Below are 26,268 nucleotides of genomic sequence, written 5' to 3'. Positions count from 1 at the left end.
TTGAATAAACAAAAGGTGGCATATCCATACAATGGGATACTGGTCAGCCACAAAAAAGTAACAAACTACTGGTAATACTACAGCATGGATGAATCTCAAAAACTACACTGAATGAAAGAAGCCAGAAGCAAAAGACCACATTTTGTATCATTCTATTTGATATACGAAATGTCCAGAAAAGGCAAATTTATAGACAGAAAGCAGATCAGTGGCTGGATCTGAGAGATGAATTGGCTGCGAACAGGCTGGAGGGACCTTTTGAGCTTGATGGAAATGTTCTGTAACTGGATTGTAGTGATGGTTGTACAACTCTATAAATCATTGTTTAAAAAATGGTTTTCCTGGGCCGGCCCAGTGGCTCAGGCAGTTGGAGCTCTATGCTCCTAACTCTGAAGGCTACCGGTTCGATTCCCACATGGGCCAGTGGGCTCTCAACCACAAGGTTGCCAGTTCGATTCCTCAAGTCCCGCAAGGGATGGTGGGCTGTGCCCCCTGCAACTAGCAACGCAACTGGACCTGCAGCTGAGCTGCACCCTCCACAACTAAGACTGAAAGGACAACTTGACTTGGAAAAAATGCCTGGAAGTACACACTGTTCCCCAATAAAGTCCTGTTCCCCTTCCCCAATAAAATCTTTAAAAAAGTTGGTGAGAGAGAGAGAGAGAGAGAGAGAGAGAGAGAGAGAGAGAAAGAGAAATAAATAAATGGAAAAACAATGACTGGTTTAAAAAAACCCAATGAATGGTTTAAAGAAATAGTACAGTGGGTGACCTGTTAGTATGCTATGGTGGGCTATGGTGGGAAGCCAGGAAGAGGAGACACAGGGACACAGCCTCCATTTCTAGAGTTGCAAAATGAGAATAATGATGCCAGCCTGTAGTGAAGCTGGGCTAACGGGAGGTGCAGGAACTGGGTGCACGTGATGGGGCGCATACAGCATGCGGGGGAGCCCCAAAACCTATGGTTCCTGAATGCAGGGGAGACGTGGTCACTGCCCTAGGTGGTGTCTACAGTTTAGTCAGAAATACCTCAGGGTGTGGCTGTGGGATGGTTTAAAATGCCATCAGCATGTTAGCGAGAAATGGCAACTATTCTATACCATCAGCCAACCCTAGACCCTGAGACCCCTTGCTCCACATTTTCTTCCCGGAAAGTGCTTTGCAGTTTAAGATATTTCATTAGATCAAATAAGCCCGTGAAGTCCAGCGGACACCCGGTGCGGGACAAGCCCAGGAGCTCGTAGAACCAGCGCGCAGGTAACGTGGTCTGCACTAGCCCACCGAGTCCTCAGCTTCCTAGCTAAGACTGGGGTCAAAACAGACCAGCAGCAGCGGCCCGCAAGGGGACGCCCGGACGTAACGCGCGGCTCCGCCCCTTCACGTGCCTGCGGCGTCGCGTCACACCCGGAAGCAGCGGCTGAAGCGGAGCCCGCAGCAATGAGCGGGGACCTGGGGCCGACGTCTGCAGCGCCCCATCCCAGGGAGCTGGAACCCGGCAGTGGGGTCCGCATCGTGGTGGAGTACTGGTGAGCAGCTCTGCCCCGTGGGGTTCCGGCCCGGACGGGGGTGGGTCCACGGGAGCCCCCCCACCCCGAAACGCAAGCGGACCCCAGACATCTTCTTCCTAGTGAACCCTGCGGCTTCGAGTCGACTTACCTGGAGCTGGCAAGTGCCGTGAAAGAGCAGTATCCTGGCATCGAGATTGAGTCCCGCCTGGGGGGCACAGGTGAGGCCCGCAGAACACCTGCTGAGTCAGTGTTTTAAATCCCAGCTCTAAGGTTTTTAGCTCCGGCATTGGCTGTTTTAGTGTCCAGCAGGATCTGGCACATAGTAAATGCCCAGCCAACTTGAGGCCCCTTCCATAGGAGAGGGGGTCACAGAGGAAGCCTGTAGGGAAAAACTGGTGAGACTGAAGTATAGGTTTGAGGGGAGGGAGCACTTCAGTTAGTTCAAAGAAAGGATACACAGGTGACAGACGCTTCCTGTAGGTTCCTTTGGTTTGACCCAGGCTTGGAAAATTGCTTAAAGAACTGCAAGAGCTTCTAATGGGGCCGGTGGGGGACATGAAGGAGTGAGTGTAAGTTGTGTAGAAGGCCCACCTTTGGAGGACCTCCCGACTTTTGTCTGTCCTCAGCATCCAGTTCATTCATCGGTTTATTTACTACCAGGGGCCTTTGAGATCGAGATCAATGGACAGCTGGTTTTCTCCAAGCTGGAGAATGGGGGCTTCCCTTATGAGAAAGATGTGAGTATTTGCAATGTTGAAGTACCCCCTGGTTCTCCCTACCCCTACAACGCATCATCCCATTCCACCTCTCTGCCCTCTAGCTCATTGAGGCCATCCGAAGAGCCAGTAATGGAGAACCCCTAGAAAAGATCACCAACAGCCGACCTCCCTGCGTCATTCTGTGACTACATGGGATTCCGGGTTCCTGCTCTTCTGGGATCCAAGCCTTGGTCTCCCCTTTGGTCCTGCTGAGGGTTTCCCATTGCCTCTTTCCCCTCACTTAGCTCCTGGTAGCTAAGAGACCCTGGCCTCCACTTTGCCCTTTTGGGTACCAGGAGGGAATAGAAACTTATGTGGTTTCGGTGGGAGAGCCTCTCCGTTGACATTTCCACAGCCATTTTGTACCCCCTTCCCAGGATCAGTGCCCACAAAAGCCCACTTCCGTTTCCAGCTTAGCCATAACTGTCGAATGCCATCGTAGTTTTAATTTATTTTCACTAGCCCTGAGCAATGTCAGCTATTGGCAATAAAGTGGCACTACAAACACCTGTGCCAACTAGTGTGTGTTTTTATGTCCAGTCTGGGAATGGGGGTATGGTTCGGGGAGCACAGAGGCCAGCCCAGCCTTTAACCAGGGTGGGCATGCTGGATGGGTGGGCTTTTTCTGGATAGGTACTTCTAGTTCAAGGATCTCCTGTCTCATAGCCAAGGCAAGGAAACAGTCACACAGTGACCTCTCCTCTTTCCTCCCCCCTCCCCCCAACGCCCCTACCCACAAGGAAGAAATTACCCCAATCTAGTCAGTGTCCTTAGAAATCTGGTTTTTTTGTTTTTTCTAAGCAAGAATGTCAAAGGGCTCTCAGATCACAATCCCAATTCCCAGATCCCACTGCCCACCCCCCTCCTCCAACCCAAAAGCCAGAAAGCTGGAAGATAGGCTTCTCTTTCAGGTTTCCTAAAGACTAGCCACTCCCTTCAGGAAAAAAATGAGGTGAGTTTTTTAAATTAGGAGGTAAGCAGTAAGGGATGGCACAGAGCCACCCCCAGACATAGGCTGGGGCCCAACTGTTTTCCAAAATATATTTGCACATAGAGAAAGTGGAGAAGGGACATCTTTCCCTCAACCCCAGGGAACCCCAACCCCTTCCCCAATACCCACTCTCCCCAAGTCCTTATTTCATATTTTAAAAAAAAATAAGTAAAAACAAAACAAAAAAACACTGTACAGGACTAGATCTGGGTACTACTGCTGCCCCCTCCTTCGTGGGGCAGAGCTACCGTAGGTCTCAGGAACAGTCTCTGAATGGATAACTTTTGTCCTAGATATTCCCTTCGGGCCTCTTCTCCTCCTAGGCCCAACATCCCGAAGTCCTTCAGTGCCAGAGATCTGGAAGAAGAGAGCCAGGCTGGGCTGGTCCCTCAGGTTGAGGGGATTGTGGTTATGGCATCCATTGGCCCCTAGAATCTGCTGGGGCCAGGCTCGAATCAATCAGTCGAGACTCTCCAGTGCTGCAGCCTTTTCTAACCAGACTGAGCCACCTGGGAATTGGAACAGGAAGGAAGGTTCCTGGCAGGGCAGGCTCCACTGGATGTAATCCAAGGGCCCTCTCTCCGCCTTGTACCAACAGAGGCCAGAAGTCAGGCTTTTCCTACTCCCCGAGGGTTCAGTAGGACCAAAGTAGACGTGGCCTTTTGGTTCATACTGGCACGTCCAGACCCAGGTACTCGGGGTTCTCTGCTGTAGGGGTCCCTTCAAAGGTGCTGGGTGGAGAGCCTCGCTCTGATGGGTCCTGGTCCCAGTAATAGAGGTTGTCAAAGGCTGGACTGAAGGCTGGAGGAGGGTGGGGCTGAAGGGCAGCCTTGCCACGGGGTGCCAAGTACTCAGGGTTCTCCACAGCACCTCCAAAGGCAAAAACGTCTTTGACAACCCCATTCTTCCCAGGGGAAAGAGTCTTGGGGGAGAGAGTCTTAGGCCTTTCCAGAGTGGCACCAGCAGGTCGAGGAGGCAGAGGGCCCTCTAGGGATGAGGGGTGCTGTGGGTGAACCTCTGGCTGATTCACGTATTCTGAAAGGGCAAGAGAAAGGGGCTGGTTAGGGAAAGGAACCCATGTGTCCCAGCTCCTACCACAGACCCCACAGTGGGCCCTCGGCTGAGGGTCCCCAACTTCCCCACCTCCCAATCTCAGCTCAGGCCTGGATTCCATACCGGGTTGGGGGCTGCAGGTCAGAGGGGCAACGTAGCCATCAGTCTCAGGGGGTAGGGGTACTGTGGGGTCCTCACTGTACCGCTGTAGAGGACTGGGGTCATGTGTGGGGAGACTCTGCAGCCCCTTCGCTGCCCCCATTCCCAAGTCGCTGTCAAACACATCAGAGCCTGCCCCTTCTGAGGGTACCAGTGGAGACCTCGGGGGCTCCTCCTCAGAGGGCTCCAGCCCCAGCGTCAGCTCACCACCGCCACTCTGGGGACAAAAGAGAAGGTCATAGTGGGAGTGAGTTACTCATGGATTTGGGATGGAGACTCCATGGGAGGTGACAACAGGAAAGAAACAAGTCACCTTTGGGGTATGACAGTCACCATAGAGAGAATGGGGTCACGGATTGGAAGGCAGTAGGAATCCTTCTTAGGGATAATGGGATCTCCATGAGAGGGTGACGGTTGTGGGGGGGACATTGGAGAAAGGGACCCTAGTCCACTGGGGTCGGGGGAGGTAACCAAACACCCACCAGCTGTGACCAAGGGCACTGACCCTGGTGGATGAGCTGCGGTGCCTGTGGTGAGCTGCGCCCCCAGCTCCGGGCGCAGGATCTGGGCAGAAAAAGCCCTGCTGGGGCACCAGGTACTCCTCAGCGTCCACAAGATCCCCCATGTCGTCATCCTCCAGCAGTGAGCGGTAGAAGGTGCTGTCCAAGGGGCTGGCAGGCCCCAAATCCTCATTCTGGGGAGGAGGGAGACAGTGTGGCAGCCTCTCCCCAGCCCAGTGCTCGGCCCCGAGGAAGGCTCAGGAAGGTAGAAGACGTAAGGTGAGTCAGACAAGGGCTGGGCTTGGAGGCCAGGGCCCCAGGAGTCATCTCTCTTTCCACCTTTTGCAGGAGAGCGCTTAGTCATAGGCAGGAATGGGGCGGAAAGGCCTAGTACCTGGATGACCACAAAGCGTTGGGGGTCCCTGGCCATGCGGGAGAATTCAGCCACCAGCTCCCGGAACCGCGGCCGACATTCGGAGTCAATCATCCAACCTGGGAGCAGGAGGGAGTTTAGCATCTCACTTCCAGCTGGAGCTTGTGAGCAGCCCCGCCCCCTCTCCCTCTCAGGTCTGGTCTAGTGAAAGCCCTGGGGTGACAGAGCTAAGGTACCAGAACTTTTGACAATCTCTATAAGTTTGCCCTTTTTATTTTGCATCTAAGTCTCTTCCTAGCTGATCTCTGGAGCTTCCCCGGACTGGTACTGTGAAAGGGAGGCAAGACCCTTTAACCGTATCAGGGCCCCTGGGTGCACATACACCCTGCTCTTGGCCCCCTCCCATGCCCCCTGGAGGCCCCTCCGCCCAGGACCTCCCCGCCCTCCACGCAGCCAGCACAGCTCCTCCACACACATTTGACCATAATCATGTAGACATCGATGGTGCAGATGGGGGGCTGGGGCAGCCGTTCCCCCTTCTCCAGCAGGTCAGGGATCTCCCGGGCTGGGATCCCGTCGTAAGGCTTGGCCCCAAAAGTCATCAGCTCCCATACAGTCACACCTGGGGCAGAGACAGGGTTAGGAGGTCGGGGAAAGAGGGAGCTTTGGTGTACTGAGCCCCAGAGGCTCTGTCCAGGAGCCATGTGGGAAGGAAGGAAGGGATGTGATGCTACAGGGTAGGAGCTACCAAGTCTTCCCCCAGTCCCGAGGGTATGTGGCCCCTGGCAGACCGAGGCACTGGCAGCCCCACCCTTCTGTCCCACATCCATGCTAAGGTGTCTCCATTCATTTTCCCCATCTCAGCTCATCCTTCCACCCACATCCCCCCCATGGACAGGGCCATGGCTTCTCGGCCACCCCTCCCCATCACACACCGTAGCTCCACACATCACTCTGGTGTGTGAACCGTCGGCGGAGAATGGACTCCAACGCCATCCACTTGATGGGCACCTGGGAAAGCAGAGGAGGAAGTTCTTGAACTAGGTGTGGGCGGGGACATAGCCATTCTCAGAGTTTTCCCAGGGCCAGATGCCATTCCACCCTGCCTCACTGCTCCCTCCTCTGACCTTGCCCCCATCAGCGTGGTACTCCGTCTCATCAATGTCCAGCAGCCGCGCCAGCCCGAAGTCTGTGATCTTGACATGGTTGGGACTCTTGACCAGCACGTTTCGGGCAGCCAAGTCCCTGTGCACGAGCCGCACATCCTCCAAGTAGCTCATCCCCTGGGATAAGAGGTATCCGTGTGAATCACATTCTGGCCACACTCTCCCAGGACACCTCCCCATCCTAGTCCTGGATGGGGACAGGCTTGCTCCCAAGGGCACCCACAGAGCCCAGGCCTCTTGGTGCATACCTTTGCTATCTGCACACACCAGTTCAGCAGGTCCTGGGAGCCCAGGCGCCCGCGGTGTTCTCGGACGTGGTCTAGAAGGCAGCCATAGGGCATAAGCTGCGTCACCAGCTGCACTGTGGAGGTCAGGCAGATGCCCAGGAGGCGCGACACATATGGGGAGCCCACACCAGCCATCACATATGCTTCCTAGGGGCAAGGGTACACTCAGAGGGCATGGGAGACCACAAACCCCCAACCACCACACGTCCCTCCTGACGGCTGAGGTGTGATGGGACCTTACCAGATCCAACCCCCTCCAACACAAACCAGAACTACAGCCCACAGACTGGGGAGTGTAAGAGTTGAGGTCTTGGGATAACACAGAGTGTCTCCTCAAACTCCAGTGAAGAGAGAGCCCAGACCCCAGACCTCCTGTACTCCTGGCTGGAGAGGGTGGAGGGGCTTACGTCCAAGATTTCTTTGTTGGCTTTGGGAGATGTGTTTTCCCTTAACACTTTGATGGCCACTGGGATTTTCACATTCTCCCCATCTGGGATCCAGATGCCCTGGGCAGAAAGAGGAGGATGTGAGCAGGAAGAGTGCCAGCCAGATCCTTCCAACCTGCAGCAGTCCAGAAGGTCATTCCTTATGCTCCGAATACCCTTCCCCTCCTTGGGCCAAGCCCGCTATTCAGCAACAACCTCACTATTTAGCGCCACGATCCACTCCCCTGCCCTTGTTCCACCCTCTATAACTGCTGTACCAAATACCACCCGCCCCAGCTCTCGGCTACCTTCCCCAATAGAACCCTTGGCCACACCCGACGCATCGTCTGGGACCACCCACCCGGACTTTGGCCCCACCTCTGACCTTGTAGACTGTGCCAAAAGCTCCTGATCCAAGCACTTTCACCTTCCTCAGTTCTGTCTCTTTCAGGATCCGCATCTGAGCCTGGTTGGGCATCGCTCCGCTAGGGGTCAGAGGCTCCACCAGCTGAGATGAGTGAGGAGGTAACCGTGCATGAGTGCTTGCGGGGCTGGGCCGCAGAGCCCAGGCGAGCAGGGAGGCCCTCGGGCCACCTCACCTCCGTTTCCTGCAGCAGTCTCCGCATCGTGTACTTTCGGATCTTCTGCCGCCGTCGCCTGATTAGGATGCCGAAGACTACCGCCATGACCATGAACAGCAGGCCGCCCACCACGGTGGCAATGATGGACGTCACAGGACTGGGGACAGAAGCCAAGGTCAGGGATTGGGGACCAGTCTTGGGCAGAAGGGATGAAGCCTCTCCGTGGAGGGGCATGAAGGTCACTGGCATTTGGAAAGGGAATTTGGGAGGATGACCCACACACTTCCATCCCCAGCCTCTCTTCCCTCTTTTCAAACCTCCCTTGGCTTCCTGTTGCCTCCAGGATCAAGTCCAAACTCCTGGCTGGACATTCAAAGCCCTCTCCACCCACATCTCCCAATTGTCTATGCTCTTGCCCATGGCTCTAGTCCAGGATTCTCAAACTTCCGGATAAAAATCACCAAGAAGTTTGTTAATGTGCACAAGTGTAGAGCCCCACCCCCTGAGAATCTGATTGTGGTATGGGGTGGGGCCCAGGAATGTACACCCAGTGATTCTGATGTTCTAGCCAAATTTTTCAGCCATAGGTCATGATTTTCCACACCTCCCAACCTTCGCACATGCTGTTACTTCCGCCCGGACCACCATATCTCCATAAGATCACCTTTCAAGACTCATCCTGGAATAGATGGCACTCCTGGGTACTAACCCTATGTCACCCTTGCCTCTTTCCCTTGTTTAGCCAAGGGCTAGCACATCACAGACCTCTAATAAACACTTGTTTTATAGACAAAGGACTGCCTAGGACATACTCCAATCTGTTTTTCTCCCCAAAACTCCCCACTAACTCCCCGGGGCTGGTGGGGGATTGAGGGGCAACATGGGGTGCATCCTGGGGAGCAAGCTGACCTGGCTCTCTGCTCGGCGGGGCAGCCTTTGTCGTCCAAGTCCACACAGCTGCAGGAGAGAAAGTCCTGTCAACAGGCTGGAACCACCTCCTGTCTCACTCCAGCCTCACAGCAGTGCTGAGGTAGGTGTGGCTGGGTTATTTTACTTAAACATTTTAAAGTTTTGTTTTGTTTTGTTTTGTTTTTTAAGGAGGGCGCAGCTCACAGTGGCCCATGTGGGGTTCGAACCGGCAATCTTGGTGCCACTAGCACCACGCTCCAACCAACTGGCTTAACCGGCCACCCATGTGGCTGGGTTGTTATCATTTGACAAAGGCAGAAACTGGGTTCAAGGTCACCAGTGTCTTTCTCCTACCCCACAAGGGGATCTCTTCTCCAGTCTGTGACCCGGCACCCCCTGCTGCCCTGTACCTCCCTGTGGTGTGCCCTGTGGTGGAACACCAAAAGGAGCGTCAAGTCCAAAATCATGGCCATTCCCTCCGTGAAAGGCCAAGGTAGTAAACTGGCACAACTTCTGCAGAAGAAAATTTGGCAACACCTATTAAATAATGTCTGTGACCCAGCAGTTCCACCTCTCAGGATATACCCTAAAAATGCCAGCACCTGTACACTGGGGGGCATGTACAAGATGCTCACGTGAACGTGGAGCTCAAGTGCAAAACAAACAAGGAAACAAGATCCATCAATATCCCTCAAACAGGGATATACATGGTTAAATATTACATCCATGCTGCGGATGGAGTCATTAAAAAAACCGAAAAAAAGGGGGTAGCTCCATGTGCACTCACAAGAAAGGACTCCAAGGCACATAAAGGGGCGGGGGGCACCGTGCAGAACAATATGTGGAGTATGATTCAGTTACATAAAAAATGCACACAAAAACCAAAACTGATTATGAGTTGAACTATATGAAATTGCTGTGTCTCGACCATTTTTGATCTACAAAAACAACAATTTATATGACTCAATCTAATACAAATATAATATATGTTTATGTAGATGTGTGGAGAGAGAGCCAGGACGGACACCCAGAGTGAATCTGGTGATTCTCCCAGGGAGGGGTGGGGGATGGGACAAACAAGCACATTTGCTTTGCAGTGTGTATACTTCTATATTGCTGAAAATGTTTATCACAAGAATGTACTCACGTACTGCATGTGTAATTAAAGACAACTATATGAAAAAAATAAAAATAGGGTAGATCACTATGTTAGGACATGAAAAAACACTGCATGTTTCTTTTAACAATCCGCAAACAACATGTATGGTCTGTGATCCTATTTTGATATAAAGAAATATATGTTGGGGGGGTGGTAGAAGAGGGAAAAGGGGATCAAGTACATGGTGATGAAAGGAGAACAGACTCTGGGTGGTGAAGACACAATGCAATATTCAGATAATGTGTTATAGAAATGTATACTTGAAGCCTATATCATTTTTACTAACCAATGTCACTCCAATAAATCTAATAAATAAATAAAAAATGTTAGGGGGGTGGCCGGTTAGCTCAGTTGGTTAGAGCGTGGTGCTAATGACACCAAGATTGCCGGTTCAATTCCTGCATGGGCCACTGTGAGCTGCGCCCTCCTTAAAAAATAAAAAATAAATAAAAATGTTAGACTACAAAGAAAAACTGGAGAATAATGTATATTAACATATATGTTATATGTTAGAATGTGCACAGATTAAAAACGAGAGTATAATCTTTTATATGTTATATATGTTAGCATGTATAGTTAAAAAACTAGAATAAAATATTACAAATTATTAACAGTAGGGATAGAACTGCTAGTGACATTAATTTATATTTCACATTTCAATAAAAACTTTTTAATAACATGTTGCTTTTGTGGGCAGAAAAAAAAGATATGAAAAATTAAAGCTCAGGGTAAGCAAAGGCAGAAGTGTCCCCCTTTTATAATAAGAGCCCCAGAGAGGCTCCTGGAACAAAGCCCTCCTTTTTGCCGAAAAGGCCCTCAGACTCACGAGTGGGTGCAATTGATGGGGCACGGCTGGCACGTGCCCTTTTCATCTGGGAACTTCCAGATGGGCATGAAGGAGAGGTCAGCTTTCACACCACTGGGGCAGCGAGCCACGCAGAAGGGAGAGTCCTTGTAATGGGCACAGGCCACACACTCGTCAGCCTCCTGGGAGGGGAGGAAGGTTTGCGTGGGGCTGGCAGTAGGCTCAGGCCCTTGGGTCCCCTTTGAGCTTCCCACTGCCACTCGGCAGCACTTTTCACCCTGCTCCTGGGGCAGCCCAGACCTGCTGTGTCTGCAGCCTCTGCTCTTTACCCCGCTCCCCTCACTTGAAGGCTTGATCCCCAAGCCAGGGACTTCAAATGAAGACCTGGAAGCCTAGGAAGGGAGTGCATTACTTAAGGTATTCCAGCAAGTAATAATAGTAACTAATATGTAGAAAGCCTTTCCCATGCGCAGGCACTGGGCCAAACCCTATTGTAAGCTAATTCTTACTGTACCCTAATGAGGCAGGTACTAGTATGATACTTCTTTTACAACTGAGCAAACTAAGGTTGGAAGCAGAGCCTGGATTTGGATCCAGGTGGTCTGATGCCTAAGCCCACAAGTCTAACCACCTTGGCACAGCCACAGCCAAGAACATAGGCTCCCCTGGGACCCCCACACCACCTGAAGGGGCTCAGGGACCACGACACAGCTCTCGCAGTCCCCAGCATCCCAGCCATCTTCCACCCCCCTGCTGTGCGGGTCTGAGCTCAGGGCTCTCTCCTCAGATGTTTTCCCAGACTTGGCCACTGACCAGGTCCTTAGCAATCCTCTCCACCCACCCTGACTTCCCTCCACCCAGCTCTGAGCCCACCAGCACCTCACCGATCCAAAGCAGGTCACGGAGCCATTCTGGGGCTGACACTCAGGGTGGCACAACAGACAGTACCTGTCTTTCACATACTCCCGGGGGAGCCTGAGAGAGGGAATAGCTGGTGAGGGGGTCTGGAAGAAACCCCTGTGCACCCCTCCGGCCTCCCCCTGCCCCACCCCGCATACCCCTGCAGTACTCGGCACTCCTCCACGCACTCCTGGCCCCGAAGAAACTGGCTGCAGTTGACACACTGGGTGGGCCCCGGACCCCAGCAGTGCCCGTGGGCACACAGCGGGTAGCAGGCCAGGCCATCACCCACTGCAGTGAGGAAGAAGGAGTCAGAGGGGACTCTTAAGGGAGGCTCCAGGTCCCAGTGAACCAGGGGAAGAGGCTGTGGGGGTGGCTCTGGGTTGGAGGGGTAGGATAGGGCCTGGGCAAGGCAGGGAGAGAAAGCAATTCTGAGGTCCTAAGAACAAAGAGGAAAGGAAAGGGAAGGATGCCAAGGCAGTGAGGCAGGACTCAGCTAAAAGCCATGCCAAGAGGTCAAGCCAGCCAGAGCTGTGTCAAGAATGGCACACCAAGGAGAGGCGGTCTGCACAAGTCCCAGATTGCTGTTGCTAGGTGCCCATGGGCACTCCTGTGTGCTGGCAGACGGGGAGCGGGCAGCACTGGGCTCCCTGTCTTACCACACTCATCCTCTGGTCGGTTGGCACTGTAGAGCAGGGCCTGGTGAGGGTTCCGGAAGAGCTGGTCCCAGGGCACCGTGTGTACAAAGCAGAGGCGGGCGTTGCGGTGGATGAGGGCCAGCCCACTGCCTAGTTCCCGCAGTGAGCGCAGCCCCAGCCAGCTGATGCCCAGCCCTTGCAGCGTCAGGGAGTAGGCACCACTGTGGGAGAGGAGTGCTCAGCTGCAGGGGGAACAGTGCGTTGCTGACTCCCCCTCCCCAGTCTGCAAGGGCTGCCCTCCCCATCACACTGGCAAACTCCCACAGAAAGACTGCAGATGGAGTCCCTGGGGAACAGGAGGACCCAGCACACCCACAGCTTCTCCCAGGCCTCCCTCCTGTCAGGCCCCTTCCCCTGGTGCTCACTCATGCAGAACTCGTCCCCGGATTACTCGCAGATTCTGGAAGACACTGAGGTCAGGCAGACTGTCTGGCCACGCTGAGATGTACAAGTAACCTGCAGGTACAGGATGAGTCTAGGGGCGTGGGGACAGAACGAGGACCCCCAGGCCCTTCAGAGTAGGAGGCAGAGTCAGAGCCCACCTGTGATCTCCTCCAAGGTCTCAAACACTCTGAGCTGCTCAGGCTGTAGTGGGGCAGTGTTGGAGGCTGGGTCCCTGGGAGGATGAGAGGAGTCAGCAGGGCCAAGAAAGGGTGGGCACAGCCCCAGAGCTGGCCCTGCCACCCCATTCATAACTTCACTTAACTCTCTGCTCAAGCCCAGCTGTTCCCATCCTGAACTACAAAGCCTGGCCCTAGTTTGACAGGATCAATCAAAACATTATTTATAATCTTTGATCAAGAAATTCTACTTCTAGGAATGTGACTTAGACACTGGCCCTGAGGCATGCACAAGGCAGTAGTGTACGAGAAAAATTGAAAATTACCTAAACACCTCTCAGTAAATAGGAGAGCTGTTAAATATAATCCTGACCTATCCAGACTGTAGACAAAACACTAACATTTAGGAGCACTCAGTACGTGCTAGGCACTGTTCTAAGAGCTTATGCATATTAACTCAGTCAAACTTTATAACCACCTTTATGAGGTTGGGAGTACTTTTGCCCCCATTTTAGAGATGAGGAAACTCGGGCACAGCAAGGTCACGTGACTAGCAAGTGGTAGCGCCAGGTTGACAGACCCAGGCAGTCTGGCTCCCGGGCCTGGGCCCTTCACTGCTACTCTTTGCTGTGCCACCTGCTCCACAGCTGTTGAAAGAACGAGGCAGCTCGACAAGAACCATCAGGACCCGCTCTCCAAAGCAAGGGGCAGACGATACAATATGCTCCCATTTACGTACACCGACCTCCCCAGCAAAATGACCACAACTACGTTTCTCTGTGAGCATCTATGTGGGCATAACTGGTCTAGAAGAACACACAACCTGTTAATAGTGGTCTCTTCTGGAAGGGGGAGTCAAGGTGGAGGAAGTGTTGAAAGGAATTTTCTCCTTTTTAATACACATTTTATTGAGATGTAATTCACATATAACAAAATGCAGATTTTTGCTGTGCAGTTTTGATGTGTTTTGACAAATACATTCACTCATGGCTCCCCCACCCCAATTGATATACAAAATATTTCCATCACCCCGGAAATTTCTGTTGTGTCCCTTTCTAGTCCACCCAGCCCAGGGTAACCACTGTTCTGATTGCTATCACAGAGTGGTTTTGCCTGTGAAGAACCTCACATAAAGAGAATCATACACTGTGGACTCTCTTGTCTGGTTTATTTCACTTAACAATGTTTTTGAGACTCATTCATATGGCTGTGTGTATCAGTAGTTTCTTTTTATTGCTGAGAATTTAATTGTGTAGATAGACTACCATTTATTTATTTATTCACCTGATATACATTTGTGTTATTTCCAGTTTAGGACTATTATGAATAAAGCTACAATGAACTCAAGGAGAATGTAACTTTATCTGGATGGCTGGACCTCCACACAAGTGCATGTTCACGGACAACATGTCATTTATGAAAATAATCCCCCTAGAAGTCCCTGCCCCCTCTGGTCTCCCACCTGCTTCCTCTGCGTTCCTGGCCTCCCACCTCTGTCACCCCCAGATGCTGCCACTTCCGGGTCTTCAGGAATCAGTGACTGTCCTGATGCGGTCTCAGGCCATTGTACCCACCCTTAACTCTGAGTATCCTTACCCCTCAAAGCTCTCTGGCAGAAACGCTAGGCTCCCAAAGATCTTCTTACAGCCGGCAAACTCCATGATATTGGCACTGGTGACCGCCCTCACCTCCCGCAGGTGTTCCATGCCCAGACCATAGCACACTGTGGGGAGTGGGGCAGGTGGTAAAGGGGCCATCTCAGCCCCTGCACGGGGACTGTTCAGCCTCCATATGCAGCACCGGGAATCAAACTCCTGGGTCCTGTCCACATCCCACCCTGGAGCCACATGCCCCCTCCCCACACTAGCGAGATACGGGAGAGATTGGAGCTGATCTGGGGAGAGCCAAGGGCAGAGACAGTGGCAGAAAAGGACCGGGTTTCAGCAGGATCTGAGGAAGGGTGGGACAGTGGACAAGGCCAGGCTGGGTGCAGAGGGACAGGACCTGCAGCCTGCCTCGGGGGGCGGCAGTGAGTACCTTGGGCGCAAGGCTTGCTGCACTTCTCACACTGTTGTGTTCCATCCTCAGCTGTCACCTCCTGGTTGTTCAGGGGACAGACCAGGGTACAGGATCCCACGTCCGTCGATAGGTAGTTGTCTGAGGAGAGCAGGACTGTGTGTCCACATGGCCCGGCCCTTCATGCCCCAGCATGAGCAGTGTCACCGTGCCCAGGTAGCACAATAGGAGTGACATCAGCCAGTACTGAAATGCCCTTACTACAGGTCGGAACACTCACCAGTCATTTACTCCTCACAACCACTGTGTCTGTGTGATAGACACAGTGAGAGTCCCATTTTGCCAAAAGAGAAACCAAAGTACAATTTTATGTAAATTTGTCAAGGTCATTGTGCTAGTGACTGGAGGAGCCAGGATTTGAACCCACACGGTCTGGCTCTACATTTGGTACTGTCACCCACCGTGGGGAGGCTACCACCAGGACCTGAGAGCCCCCTCCTGTCTCTCATGAGAGAAGGAAAAAGGTCCCTGATCCAAGGCCAGTCCCTAAAAGCCCATCAGGAAGTAGGGGAGCTGTTAAAGAAAACTGATCAATGTAGACTACAGAAGAAAAACCAACATTAGGAGCACTCAGTACGTGCTAGGCACTGTTGAACGAGCTTATGCATATTAACTCAGTCAACCTTTATAACCACCTTATGAGGTTGGGACTACTTTTGCCCCCATTTTAGAGATGAGGAAACTCGGGCACAGCAAGTTCACGTGACTAGCAGTGGTAGAGCCAGGCTGACAAACCCAGGCAGTCTGGCTCCCGGGCCTGGGCCCTTCACTGCTACTCTTTGCTGCTGTCACCTGCTCCACAGCTGTTGAAAGAACAAGGCAGCTCGACAAGAACCGTCAGGACCCGCTCTCCAAAGCAAAGGGCAGACGATACAATATGCTCCTATTTACATACACCGACCTCCCCAGCAAAATGACCACAAATATGTTACTCCCAGGCACTCACAGGGACAGGCGGTCACACAGCTGGCGCCGAAAGTATAACGGCCCTCAGGGTTGGGCATGGACTCGAAGGTGTCCGTGTTGTAGATGACCAGGGCTGGGCAGTGCAGCTCACAGATGCCACTGTGGTTGAAATGGAGGCAGGCCTGGGAGGACAGGCAGCTGCTGGTCAGTGGGCTGTTTTTCCCTGATGTGACAGGGGCCATAGGGCAGTACCAGGTGGGGTGCGCCCTCCCTTGCCCCCCCAAGGGGTGGGGACCAACGGGCACGTACCAGGCAGTCGGAGTGCTTGGGGCCTGTGCAGCCAGCAGCACACTGCTCATGGCAGCAGTCGGTGGGCAGTGGGCCCTTGCACCGGGCACAGCCACTGGCACAGACAGTTTGCGTCACTGTCAGGCAGAGGGCAGGATGAGGTCTGGGAGGCAGCCTGGGCACCAGCCCTCCCCAGCATCACCTTCTGGGGAGACCCCCTGTCCCAGGGAAGACACCTGAGGCCCAGTATCCCACCCTCCCATGTCACCTTTATTCTACCCAGCCCTGCCTCCATAAGACTCACAGCTCTGACAATCCTTGGAACTTTCTCCCCAGCAGTAGGAGGCTTTACAAGCCGGAGAACAGGGTTGGCCTGGGGAGAGAGCAGAAAGACAGTGAGAGAGACAGAAATCAAGCAGGAGGCAGAATGCATAGTGAGGGAGAGACCCAGGCTGGCAAAGAGGACTCTAAAAACAGACACAATCTAGAAGCAGAGGGAGACAGAAAGAGGGCCACAGAGACAAACATAGAGATGGCAGGAGGCACAAGAAAGAGGAAATACGTGGTATTAGTGCAGGGAGTGGGGCGGAGGACGTAAGCCAGGAGTTTGGGCGGGATGGAGGGCGGGGGCCTGCCTGAGAGAGAGGAGGCTGCAGGCAGGGGGGACGAGCTCGGCTTACAGGCCCGGGAGCGGTCGGTGTCTATTAGCATGAGGGCCAGCGGGTTGTTCTTATGGAAGATGTCCCCCCACGAAACTGTGTCCTGGTGGCAGAGCTGGGGGTTCCTCTGGATCGAGACCCCTCCCTTCAGAATCTCTGTGGGACAGGGAATAATCAGGGGCTTCTTTCCCTGTCTGTCACCTTCTGTCCTCCCGCCTTCTAAACGGGGAAGAGGCTTCTCAAACACACTCCAGGTTCCCCAGGCAGCAGAGAAGACACCTTCATCATCTTTCAGCCCTGCCCACACCGACACCACTCGCCCCGACACACACATGAACCAAATGAGATCCAGGGAGGAGAGAGTTGTCCGTGGCAGGCTCCAGAGATCCAGGTCACTCTCTCCTCTCACCTGACCTCTATCTACTCCGTGCACACTGCTTGGCGGTTAAGAGAGACTATGGAGTCTGAAACCCAGCCTCACCACTAACTAGCTGTGTAACCTTGAACAAGTCACTTATCCTCTGTAAATCTGTTTTCTCATCTGTACAATGAGAAAAATATTGATGCTTCCCTTGAAAGAGTATAGCACGACTGAAATGGGATCATGCATAAAAAGGCCCTGGCACACAGGGTTTGGGACACTGTCAGCCCCAGGGCTGCCATGTACCGTTACACAGGTTGTTCACTGCACATGTGTACTCAGCCAAGAAGTGGGCAAAAACCCACCCTGCATTCTAATTATCAAACTGTGCAGGCTGGCGCAAGCTGCGACTTCCTGGCAAGAAGGGAAATCTTTTCTAATCTTCACAAGGCCACCTTCCCTAGCTCCACCTGCATCTATCTAGAAGGGACGCAAGTTTTTGGTTTTTTGTTTTTTTCCTCCCCGTCTTCCACCTCCCCCTCCCCCAACGCCAGTTCAAGCCATTGTTTCTCAGTCTAGTTGTGCAGGACACAGCCCCCTGGCCCATGCTGGTATTGAGTCTTGCGCTCCCCCCGGCTGAGGCAGTTGGCTGCTGCCTCATCGGTCGGCCGCGCACAGCAGCTCTTGCCGGCTGTTGGCCACTCACAATGGTTGCCGGCCACTCACAGCAGCACACAGCAGCCTGCGCCGACCCATGGCAGCCCAGCTCCAGGGAGAGCCGTTATTCACAATCTTAGCTGTAGAGGGTGCAGCTCACTGGCCCATGTGGGAATCGAACTGGCAACCTCAGCATTAGAAGCACGGCGCTCCAACCACCTGAGCCACCGGGCCAGCGGGCCAGCCCAAGGGACACAAGTTCTAATTCACGCAAAGCTTCCCCTGGCTGGCAGTGGCCCTGGTCAGCTCTCAATACTAGGAGATTTCAATGATAACGGTGACCACCTGTGAGGCTTCGCAGCTGCAGCTCCCGCAGCCCTCCTGGGGCAGCCCCTGCCACAGGGGTGGCACTGTCCAGCAGGTGGCCATTGTCCAGCACAGCCAGGGCATACTTCTCCTCAAAGAGCTGGGTGCCTCGCACGATTCGCAGCCTCTGCAGTGGGACCTGTCTCACTTGGTTGTGCGCGATGAGTACGTAGCCCTGCACCTCCTGGATATCCTGGGAGGGGACAGGGTAGGAAGGGGCTGAGACAGGCCTGGGCCCTGGAATACTACCCTCCCCCAAAGCTTCCTCAGGGTTACCCAGTGCTTGGGGATCTTGGGCAAGGCTCCCATCCACTGAGCAGTCCTGCTCCCTTCATGCATAATATGGAAATCGAGGCCACTCCCCACCTCCCCGAACCAGATTCCTATGTGATCAAGAATGATAATGGTGGGGGGGGGACACTTTGTATACTGTGAGCAAGTGCCCCACCCTCTCTGCATCTCAGTTTCTTCATCTGTCAAAGGAAAGGCCTGGATGAGATGACATCTGAGCATTGCACACATGACCCCACCCCAGGGCACCATGGAAACAGGCCAACAGGCTGGTTTCCACTCTCTCCTGCTCATGACCCTTTTACACACATTTCCCATTTTATCTTCAAAATGGGCCCCCCAGGCGGAGTCAAAGCATGCCTATTGCTCCCAATATATAGATAAGAAAACTGACACCCAGTGAAGCCAAGATCCTAGACCACATTAACATGGCTTGTCAGCAGCAGAACTGGCCCTGGAACCCACATTTCCCATCAGCCTTTTCACTACTCCTGGTGGGAGAGGGACAGTGGCTGGGTAGTTGGACAGGGGGAGGTGATCGTGCTGGCAAGAGAGGAAAGCAACAAATGCATTCCACCTAGAGATGTCCATGGCCAGCCACGTCGTAGAGAGGGCGTCAACTGGTCTTGCAGTAGAACAGACAGGGGTTAGACATCAGAAAGGACTTCTGGTTGAGAAACCACGAGAGGAAATACAGGCCTCTTCTACCACCCATCTATAAGCAGAGGGCTCAGCCCAGCTGGAGGCAGGGACTGGCTGGGTTGCCCGTGGGGCTCACCTGTAGAAAAGAGAGGCTGGCATTGGCGGGCAGGTAGGTGAGCTCCAGGTTCCCCTGCACCACCTGACAGCCCTGGTAGAGGTGGCGGAGCATGTCCAGGTGGGTCTCGGGACTGGCTGGGAGCCGTAGCTTCATGTCGGTGCCGGTGCACACTGGCAGGAGGGAAAAGACGGGTCAGAGGGCACTGCCCATCCAATAAACTTCTCCCACCTGGCTGCCTCCTCCACAGTCACTCCCCAGAGCCATGCCATCTCTGACAGCGAGAAAGCACAACTGAAGGACCCCTCCTCCCACATCCCTAACATCTGCAAAACGTGCAACAGCAAAAGGAAGTTTGCAAGTTTGGAAAGAGGAGGAAATCAGGGAAGAAGGCTCCTTCTGACTCAGCCCATCCTGAGCACCCAGAGGGGGCCCTGTTGTGCCAGCCCTAGGGAGCTTGCCCATCCAATCCAGGGAGTTGGCTGGCAAAGAAAGCCTCTTTGTCCCAAAGGCATGACTGAGGGCCAAGGGGTAAAAATCCCCCAAGAGAAGGGATGATGAATCATGAACCCGCTGGATACCCCCTGCCCCTCTCCCAAGCAAACAAACTCGGGGCATTCTCCCCACCCCATTCCAATGCCACCCACATGCCAACCTCCTGGCAAGGGATATCCACCCCCACAATGCCACCCAGAAAGTGGGAAAGGAGGGTCAGCTGGAATCATAGCAGGGGCCATGAGGACCACCTAGCCACTGCAGAGACCTCTGGAATTCCCCCAGGCAGAGACAAAGAGCATCAGACCCCAGTTACGGGCATCTGGTCCCCAGACTACGAATCCTGGGACACAGTGATGCCTATTCCAAAGGTTCCTGCTCTGGTACGTCACCCTTGCCACCTCCTCAGGGCAAGACTCCAGAAGCAGCTGGCAGAATCTATGCCACGAAACTCCTGCCACAAAAGCACTACGTCAGCCTGTGTACCTGCCGAGTGCCAACCATTAGCCACGGGGCATCAAGATGACTGCTCCTGGGCCCACCTGGACCACAGTTGAGTGTCCCTGAGACCAGAAGTACCCACAAAGCCCAGGGATACTATCAGGGGCAAACGACCCCTGGAAGGGGGGTGCTGGGGGCCGCAGCTGGCACCATGCCTGCCAGCAGGGGGGAAATTAAAGTGCCCAGTTTAACTTGTTTTTCTGCTCTAGTGAGAAGATGAATCACCTGATGCGTCCTGGCCAGGAGGGTGTGCCAGGGGGAGGTAGGCAAAGGGCACCCCCAGGTACACAGGCCCACAGGTGCCTGAGCTGCCCGGAATTCCTGTTGGTCACCACTCCACCTCCCCCAAACTACGTGCAGATGCAGGGGGATAGCACAGTGGTGACCTCAAGGACTGACACCAGGGCTCCTGCTGCTCTGCCAGCAACTTGAAGCTGGAGGTCAAATCCCAGTGGGTAATGAGAGATACCCCCTGCCCCCAGAAAACTAGGGAAAGGCTGATGGGGCAAGCCCCACTGAAGTTGCTTCCTGAGCCTCCTAGTAACACCCAGAGTGGTCTCTGTTCCTACCCCTGGGGGCAAATAGGGAAGGAAGCAAACAGGGAGGAAGGGGAGGGCCCAGAAATAGATCCAGGGTCCCTCCCCCCAGACTCCCAAAGAAACAGGAGCTGGGGGTGGCCGGCCTAAAATAACGCCCTGCTGCCAGGACCTCCCCCGGCCTCAGCTTCAGCTGCTTTGTAGGCACAGCTGTCTCCAGGCCCAGACCCCAAGGCCCTGGCCCAAGCCTGGGAAAGGAACCAGCAGAGCTGGGACAGGGGCTGTCTCCACCCCCTGCAGCCCTGTGCTGCTCCAAAGGACACCAGCTGTGGCAACCAGGCAATAGGAAAACAACAACAATGGAACACTGGGGGCAGCTGCATTAACTGAGCACCTACTGTGTACTTAGCAGGCACTCTGGGTAGAGCCTTATATCGTCCTGCAGAGGCCAGGGACTTCTATTTTGCCAAGAAAAAAACGAAGGCTGACGGGTCATTCTTCCAAAATGATAAAGCTTGTGAGCGATAGAGGTAGGATTTGAACTCGAGTCTGTCTGACTTTTAGATTCCACATTCCTTTCACTAGGCCTAACAGCACACACACAGATTCACGCCACACCCCACGCAAACATAAATACACACCAACTCTACTGATGCCACTGGAAAACATTACAGGCTTTGGGTAAGGCAGGGTGGCTGGGCTGGGCAGGGCAGGAGGAACAGAACGAGTGGCAGCCCCGCCCAACTACTAAATTTGTTTGGGGCCAATTTGAGTCTGATTAAGAGTCTTTAAGTGTTTGTAACAGGTAGTAAAATTGGTACCCTGAGACCCACTCCCAGGGAGCTGAAGCCTTGCAGACTAAGCCCCCCACCAACCTGACATGAAGCCAAGGCCTTCTTGATACATCCCTTACCTCCACCTCCCATAATCCCCACCCCCCACCTCCTCTCACTCCCCCATCTCCTGACCACTCCCCCCTCCCCAGCCCTACTCCCATTGATTTTCTTGAGGGATAGGAGGTCCTCTTCCACACAGGGGAGCTCTTTGTCTCCAGGACATCTGCCCCTTAGGAGCCGCAGTCTCCAGCTCTCCTGGCAGTCAGCGTGAGGCAGGACCAGCTCACAGCCCAGACACATAGTGAGCACTGGATGAATGAATGAATGAAGTCCAATCAAGAGTCTCCAAACCAAAAGGGACCAGTTGAGATCATCCTATTGCTCAGAGGCTGGTCACGGTCCTTCATGTCCCTCCAGCTGGACTTCAGTGGTCAGGGTTTGGTCCCAGCTCTGGGCTGCTCTCAAGTGGGTTCTCTCCTTCCCACCAGCCTTCAGCACCAGCTGCTTCTCTTACTCGCCAGCATGAAAGCCAACACCGCCTTTGGTTTCCATGCACACTACCTGCATCCCCAAAGCTCATCTCCCCCAGACCCAGGGCGCCAGAGCCCATGCTAGTGACACGAGGACTCAGCCACCATACCCCTGATATAGTGTAAGGCAGACTGAGACCTGGGCTCAGGGTCATCAGAACAGAACCCTAGCTGGGCCACTCACTGTGTGACCTTGAATAAGTCTCTGGACGTCCAGGGCAGAGGCCAAATCAGGTTCATCTCTAGGCCCAGCAGTACCTGTGACTTTAGTAGGCACTCAATGAATATTTACTGACCTGACCTTGGCTGTAAGGAGATAATAAAACAATAACAACTCTTCCTCTGCAGAGAAGTTAAGTGAGATAGTGAATCAAAAAGCAATCTGTAAACATGACAAGGCTTTGTAAACAGTGCTGAGACAACACCAACATTGGCTATAACTCTCCCACTCCGTGAGAGAGCACACACCCCTTGCCCAGGGGTGGAAAGGAAAGGTGGCCTAGCAAGAAGTGTCACCTCAGAGGGGCTGCCCACAGGCCGAGGGCAGGGAGGAGAATCTCTTTCCAAATCATTCCAGCACCCAGGGGCAGACACAACTACCTCAGGCCTACACCAGTTCCCCGTCCCACACTGGCCCCTCATGCTTCCACTCCAGCTATCTCCCTCCCCACAACCCTGTAAGTCCCACTGGCCTCTGCCCCACTCCTGCTCTCAGTTCCCTGCCACTCTGGGAGCGCCCAAGAAGAAAGCAGACATGGGCTGGACAGAGAGAGAGAGAACTCCAAAGCCAAGCGATGACATGGGTGGGGGGCCGTTCAGCTACACTTTCTACAGCCTAAATAAGGAAGAACATTCACCTGCATAACAGAATAGTCGGGCTCCCTGGCTGCCCCTGAGGCTTTGCTCAACCCATTCCTATTGAATGGAACAAGAGTGACCAACTCTTAATGCCTCCTCGTTAGAGTCCGAAATTGCCCTGGACATTATTGGGTCGCTGGGAAACCTCGGCTAAGTCACTTCATTTATTTGAACTTCAGTTTTCTCATCTGTGCAGAAACTTAACAGGATTGTTACAGAGATGAAATGAAACTGTATGGATAAAGAACCTGGCATATAGGAAACACGATGTACATTTTGTGAAACGGAAGTTCCCACAGCAGTAGTATGGGTAATTCCCAACTGAGAGAAAAGAAAACGTGCTTTGTATTTGGAATGCAATGTATTTTCTCTTTTTGCATTGGATCCCATCTTTTCAATTGTTTGTGCGTCTTTCAATTGTTTGTGTGTGTCTGTGAGTATTAAAATGAAGTTACTTTCCCTAAGTATAGTAAAAAGAAGGAAAGAGGCTGTTGGGAGAATCGTATGGGAATTCAATATGAGCTCTGCAAGATAAAAAGGATGTGTGTGCTACCCTTTATAAAACCTTGACCTCTAAGAGAGGATCTCAGAAAAATCCCGCCTCTCTGGGTCTTGCTCCATCTCCCCTTCCCCCCACATTCTTAACCCAGCTCTCAGCCCTTGGATGTAATAAGGGTGCTAGAGGCAGCTTGGTGGTGTGCTGCCATTTTAGACCATCTCCAGCAACACATTCAACATCTGTCTGCACCCGCAGTGTGGGTTGAGGAGTGAGGAGGAGACCCCAGTCTCCCATGGGGGAACTGACTCCTCGTTCCCAGCACTGCAGCAACCCAGCCATTCCCCACCTGTTCAACTCGAAGGCCCAGATGAGGAGGACAACAGCTCAGCCTGACAGCCCAGCCAGCCCTCACCCTTCTCAGAAGGTCAGAGGTGAAGACGCGGCCTGGGTAACAGGGAAGGATGGGCTCCCTCCGGGAAAGGAGACTTCTTCCTCAGAGGGAAGGCGTGGGGCCACCTCCCGCTGTTTACAGCAGAGCTGGCCCAGCACCTTCAGGGAGTTCCTTGAGAGGGCAGAGTTCACTCAAGTCCCCAAGTCAGCAGAGAGACTGTTTGGCAACACAAAGCGCGCGCGCACACGCACACATGCACGCGCGCGCGCGCAAACACACACACACACACACACACACACACACACACACAAACACACCTCAAGAACACCCCTCAGATATCACAGCAATGCTCTGGCAGAGGGGCCCTCAGGTGACACAAACAGGATGACACCCACCCCTTCTCCAGACTCCCTGATCTATGGAGACCACCCACTACTCCCAGGACCCAGTGATGCAGGGAGCAGTGACGCCATTGTTCAAGGTAGATTAACAGTGATTTCAAATGTATGGTTGGGGGGCTCACTGGGGTCCAATCGGGACCCACTACTTACTTGCTACTACTTAACCTCTTTAAGCCCAGGTTTTTACGAGGAAAATGGGAATATCAGTAGAACTTGTCTCATAGGGTTGTTCTGAGGATTAAAGGAGGGAACCCATGCAAAATACCATGCGCAGTATTTCCAGCTTTAATCGTTATTGCATACGGATGGACAGATGCGGCCAGAAACACGGTAGTCTCCCCATCACGCTTCTCCACACGCAGCGTGAGGGGAAAGGCAGCACAACCCACCCCTCTGCATACCCCTATCTGGTCCTATTTCTTCGCCTCCCACTGCCCAGGAATCCCTCTCATAGAACTCTCCCATTTTATGCCCCAGACTAAGAAACCCACCACCACCCCTCTGCCGCCCATGCTCTTCAAAAGTCACAAAGCACACAGTCTCTTTAGGAGCTGGCCCTAAAGAAACTTGTTCAAAACAAACGTCTCCCCCTCCCCCCCCACACACCCCCGACTCCAGCGTGAGGCAACTTCGCAGTCCGACTGGCCACCCTCTCCTCCCGGCTCTGGCCCGACAGGTTGCTTTCCCCACCTCCCCCTCCACACCCCGATCTTGCCTGAAGCTGGAGTAACTAAACCCAGTCGGCTGAAGGGGGCGAGGAGGGGGTAGGGGTAGGGGCAGGGCAGGAGGGACCCCCGGGGAATCCAGCCCAGTCCAGTCCGGAGGCGGAGGCTGCCAACTGGAAAGGCTTTGAGAAAGCTCGAGGGGGCTCAAGAAGGGGACACACACACACACACACACACACACACACACACACACACACACAGTGCAATACACCCTTTGGGAGAAACTTTCTGAACAATTTCAGAGAACTTTTTTGAAAAGTTCCCGACGCTGTCGCGTAGTCCGGAAAGCGCCTGTCTCCATAATGAGACATCGAGAGGCGCTTCGGTGTAATTGACCCCCCTGCCCCACCTTTTTTTGCCCCCTCCCCGCAGAGGGCCGGCGGCTCCGAGCGCCTGGACTGTCCGAAACTTCGGGTCTGGAAGTTCGTACGGCATCCCCTACCTCGCCTGCCCGGGGATTTCAGCGGGGGTCCCAGGCTGCAAGGTCCCGTCGCGGCTCCCTGCCCTCCCCAACTCAGACCCACCTTGGGTGCCAACGGCTCCAGAGGGCAGGAGGGCGAGGAGGAGCCCCCAGCGGCACCAGGCCGCCAGCTCCATGGTGCTCACTGAGGCTCCGGCCCCATGGCTCCGGCTGGACCAGGCTGAGGGGGCGCCGGGCAAGGCAGGCGGAGAGGCCAGGCGCTCGGCGCCGGAAAGAGCACCCCGCAAAGGGGCGGGCCGTTGCCTGGCGGGGATCTTCTGAGCTCTCTGTGCACGATGGAAGGGAATCTCAGCCCCACAACTTCATTCTTGTACTTCCTCGAGGCAGCTCTCCTCCTCTACCTCCTCCTCCTCCTGTGATTGGGAGCCAGCGCGCTCACAGCTCGCCCCCCCCACCCCGCGCCACCCCCTCCAACCGCATTCCTGCAAGTCCCTGGGAGTGGCAACTCCCGGCTTCACTTTCTCCCTCTCTCCGCGCAGGCCTGGGGTGCGCGTCCCTCTCAGCGGCCGGACGCCGGGGTGCCTGCTGCACTTCTCACTCGTTTCCATGGAGAGCCCCTAAAAGCACAGGACGTGATTGCGCCCCCTCCCCCGGGAGTCTGGGGCAAGGGCTTTAGGCTGCCATCCTTAACTCTCTTTTAAGTCGCACGTTTTATCTTAAACATTTCTGGTGAGTTTGCATCCTACTCCATCACATGCCTATCCGTTTTAATACCAATAATGATTTTCCCACCACATTCTGGAGTAAAATTGATAGTCGAGGAGAGGTGTGTATTGTGTTTAACCTGTGGCTTCCAGGACTCCCTAGCATACCTTCTCGAATT

At 53.8% G+C, this 26,268-nt stretch overlaps 2 protein-coding genes across 3 annotated transcripts; one reads left to right on the top strand and one right to left on the bottom strand.

Annotated features, from left to right (window-relative positions):
• Positions 1-1,367: 1,367 nt before the first annotated feature.
• On the top strand, positions 1,368-2,772 carry MIEN1 (migration and invasion enhancer 1). The gene is made up of 4 exons (XM_019747517.3): positions 1,368-1,525; positions 1,628-1,725; positions 2,168-2,244; positions 2,328-2,772. The coding sequence occupies exons 1-4, from the start codon at positions 1,437-1,439 to the stop codon at positions 2,409-2,411; spliced, it is 348 nt and encodes a 115-aa protein (XP_019603076.1). The 5' UTR covers positions 1,368-1,436; the 3' UTR covers positions 2,412-2,772.
• Positions 2,773-3,292: 520 nt separating this feature from the next.
• ERBB2 (erb-b2 receptor tyrosine kinase 2) lies at positions 3,293-25,853 on the bottom strand. Of its 2 annotated transcripts, none has more exons than XM_019747689.3 (27): positions 25,489-25,853; positions 19,214-19,365; positions 18,124-18,337; positions 16,782-16,916; positions 16,406-16,474; positions 16,123-16,238; positions 15,854-15,995; positions 14,869-14,988; positions 14,428-14,554; positions 12,814-12,887; positions 12,637-12,727; positions 12,233-12,432; positions 11,732-11,864; positions 11,558-11,648; positions 10,695-10,855; positions 8,710-8,757; positions 7,819-7,957; positions 7,605-7,727; positions 7,202-7,300; positions 6,756-6,941; positions 6,469-6,624; positions 6,277-6,352; positions 5,817-5,963; positions 5,363-5,460; positions 4,974-5,162; positions 4,433-4,685; positions 3,293-4,291 (listed from the first exon to the last, which is right to left on the bottom strand). In XM_019747689.3, exons 1-27 carry the CDS (start codon positions 25,559-25,561, stop codon positions 3,924-3,926), a joined length of 3,780 nt encoding a protein of 1,259 aa, XP_019603248.2. In that variant the 5' UTR covers positions 25,562-25,853; the 3' UTR covers positions 3,293-3,923. The 2 variants fall into 2 exon arrangements, with proteins under 2 accessions (XP_019603248.2, XP_074175460.1); XM_074319359.2 differs by having other exon boundaries at positions 16,737-16,916; positions 25,489-25,705.
• Between the last annotated feature and the right edge of the window lie 415 nt (positions 25,854-26,268).

The sequence above is a fragment of the Rhinolophus sinicus genome, chromosome 12, assembly GCF_057876585.1.
Source record: "Rhinolophus sinicus isolate RSI-liver-muscle chromosome 12, RSI-T2T, whole genome shotgun sequence".
Classification (NCBI taxonomy): domain Eukaryota; kingdom Metazoa; phylum Chordata; class Mammalia; order Chiroptera; family Rhinolophidae; genus Rhinolophus; species Rhinolophus sinicus.
Note: the sequence above shows the minus strand (reverse complement) of the source record. Positions and strands in the feature narration are given on the sequence as shown.

Excerpts from the sequence above, each read along its gene's own strand:
- MIEN1 (XM_019747517.3), top strand. The coding sequence starts at position 1,437 with ATGAGCGGGGACCTGGGGCCGACGTCTGCAGCGCCCCATCCCAGGGAG. Across the intron at positions 1,726-2,167 it reads GTCCCGCCTGGGGGGCACAG|GGGCCTTTGAGATCGAGATC; the intron begins GTGAGGCCCGCA and ends ATTTACTACCAG. Across the intron at positions 2,245-2,327 it reads GCTTCCCTTATGAGAAAGAT|CTCATTGAGGCCATCCGAAG; the intron begins GTGAGTATTTGC and ends TCTGCCCTCTAG.
- ERBB2 (XM_074319359.2), bottom strand. The coding sequence starts at position 25,561 with ATGGAGCTGGCGGCCTGGTGCCGCTGGGGGCTCCTCCTCGCCCTCCTG. Across the intron at positions 16,239-16,405 it reads TTCCAAGGATTGTCAGAGCT|TGACGCAAACTGTCTGTGCC; the intron begins GTGAGTCTTATG and ends TCTGCCTGACAG. Across the intron at positions 6,625-6,755 it reads GGTGTGTGCAGATAGCAAAG|GGGATGAGCTACTTGGAGGA; the intron begins GTATGCACCAAG and ends CTCTTATCCCAG.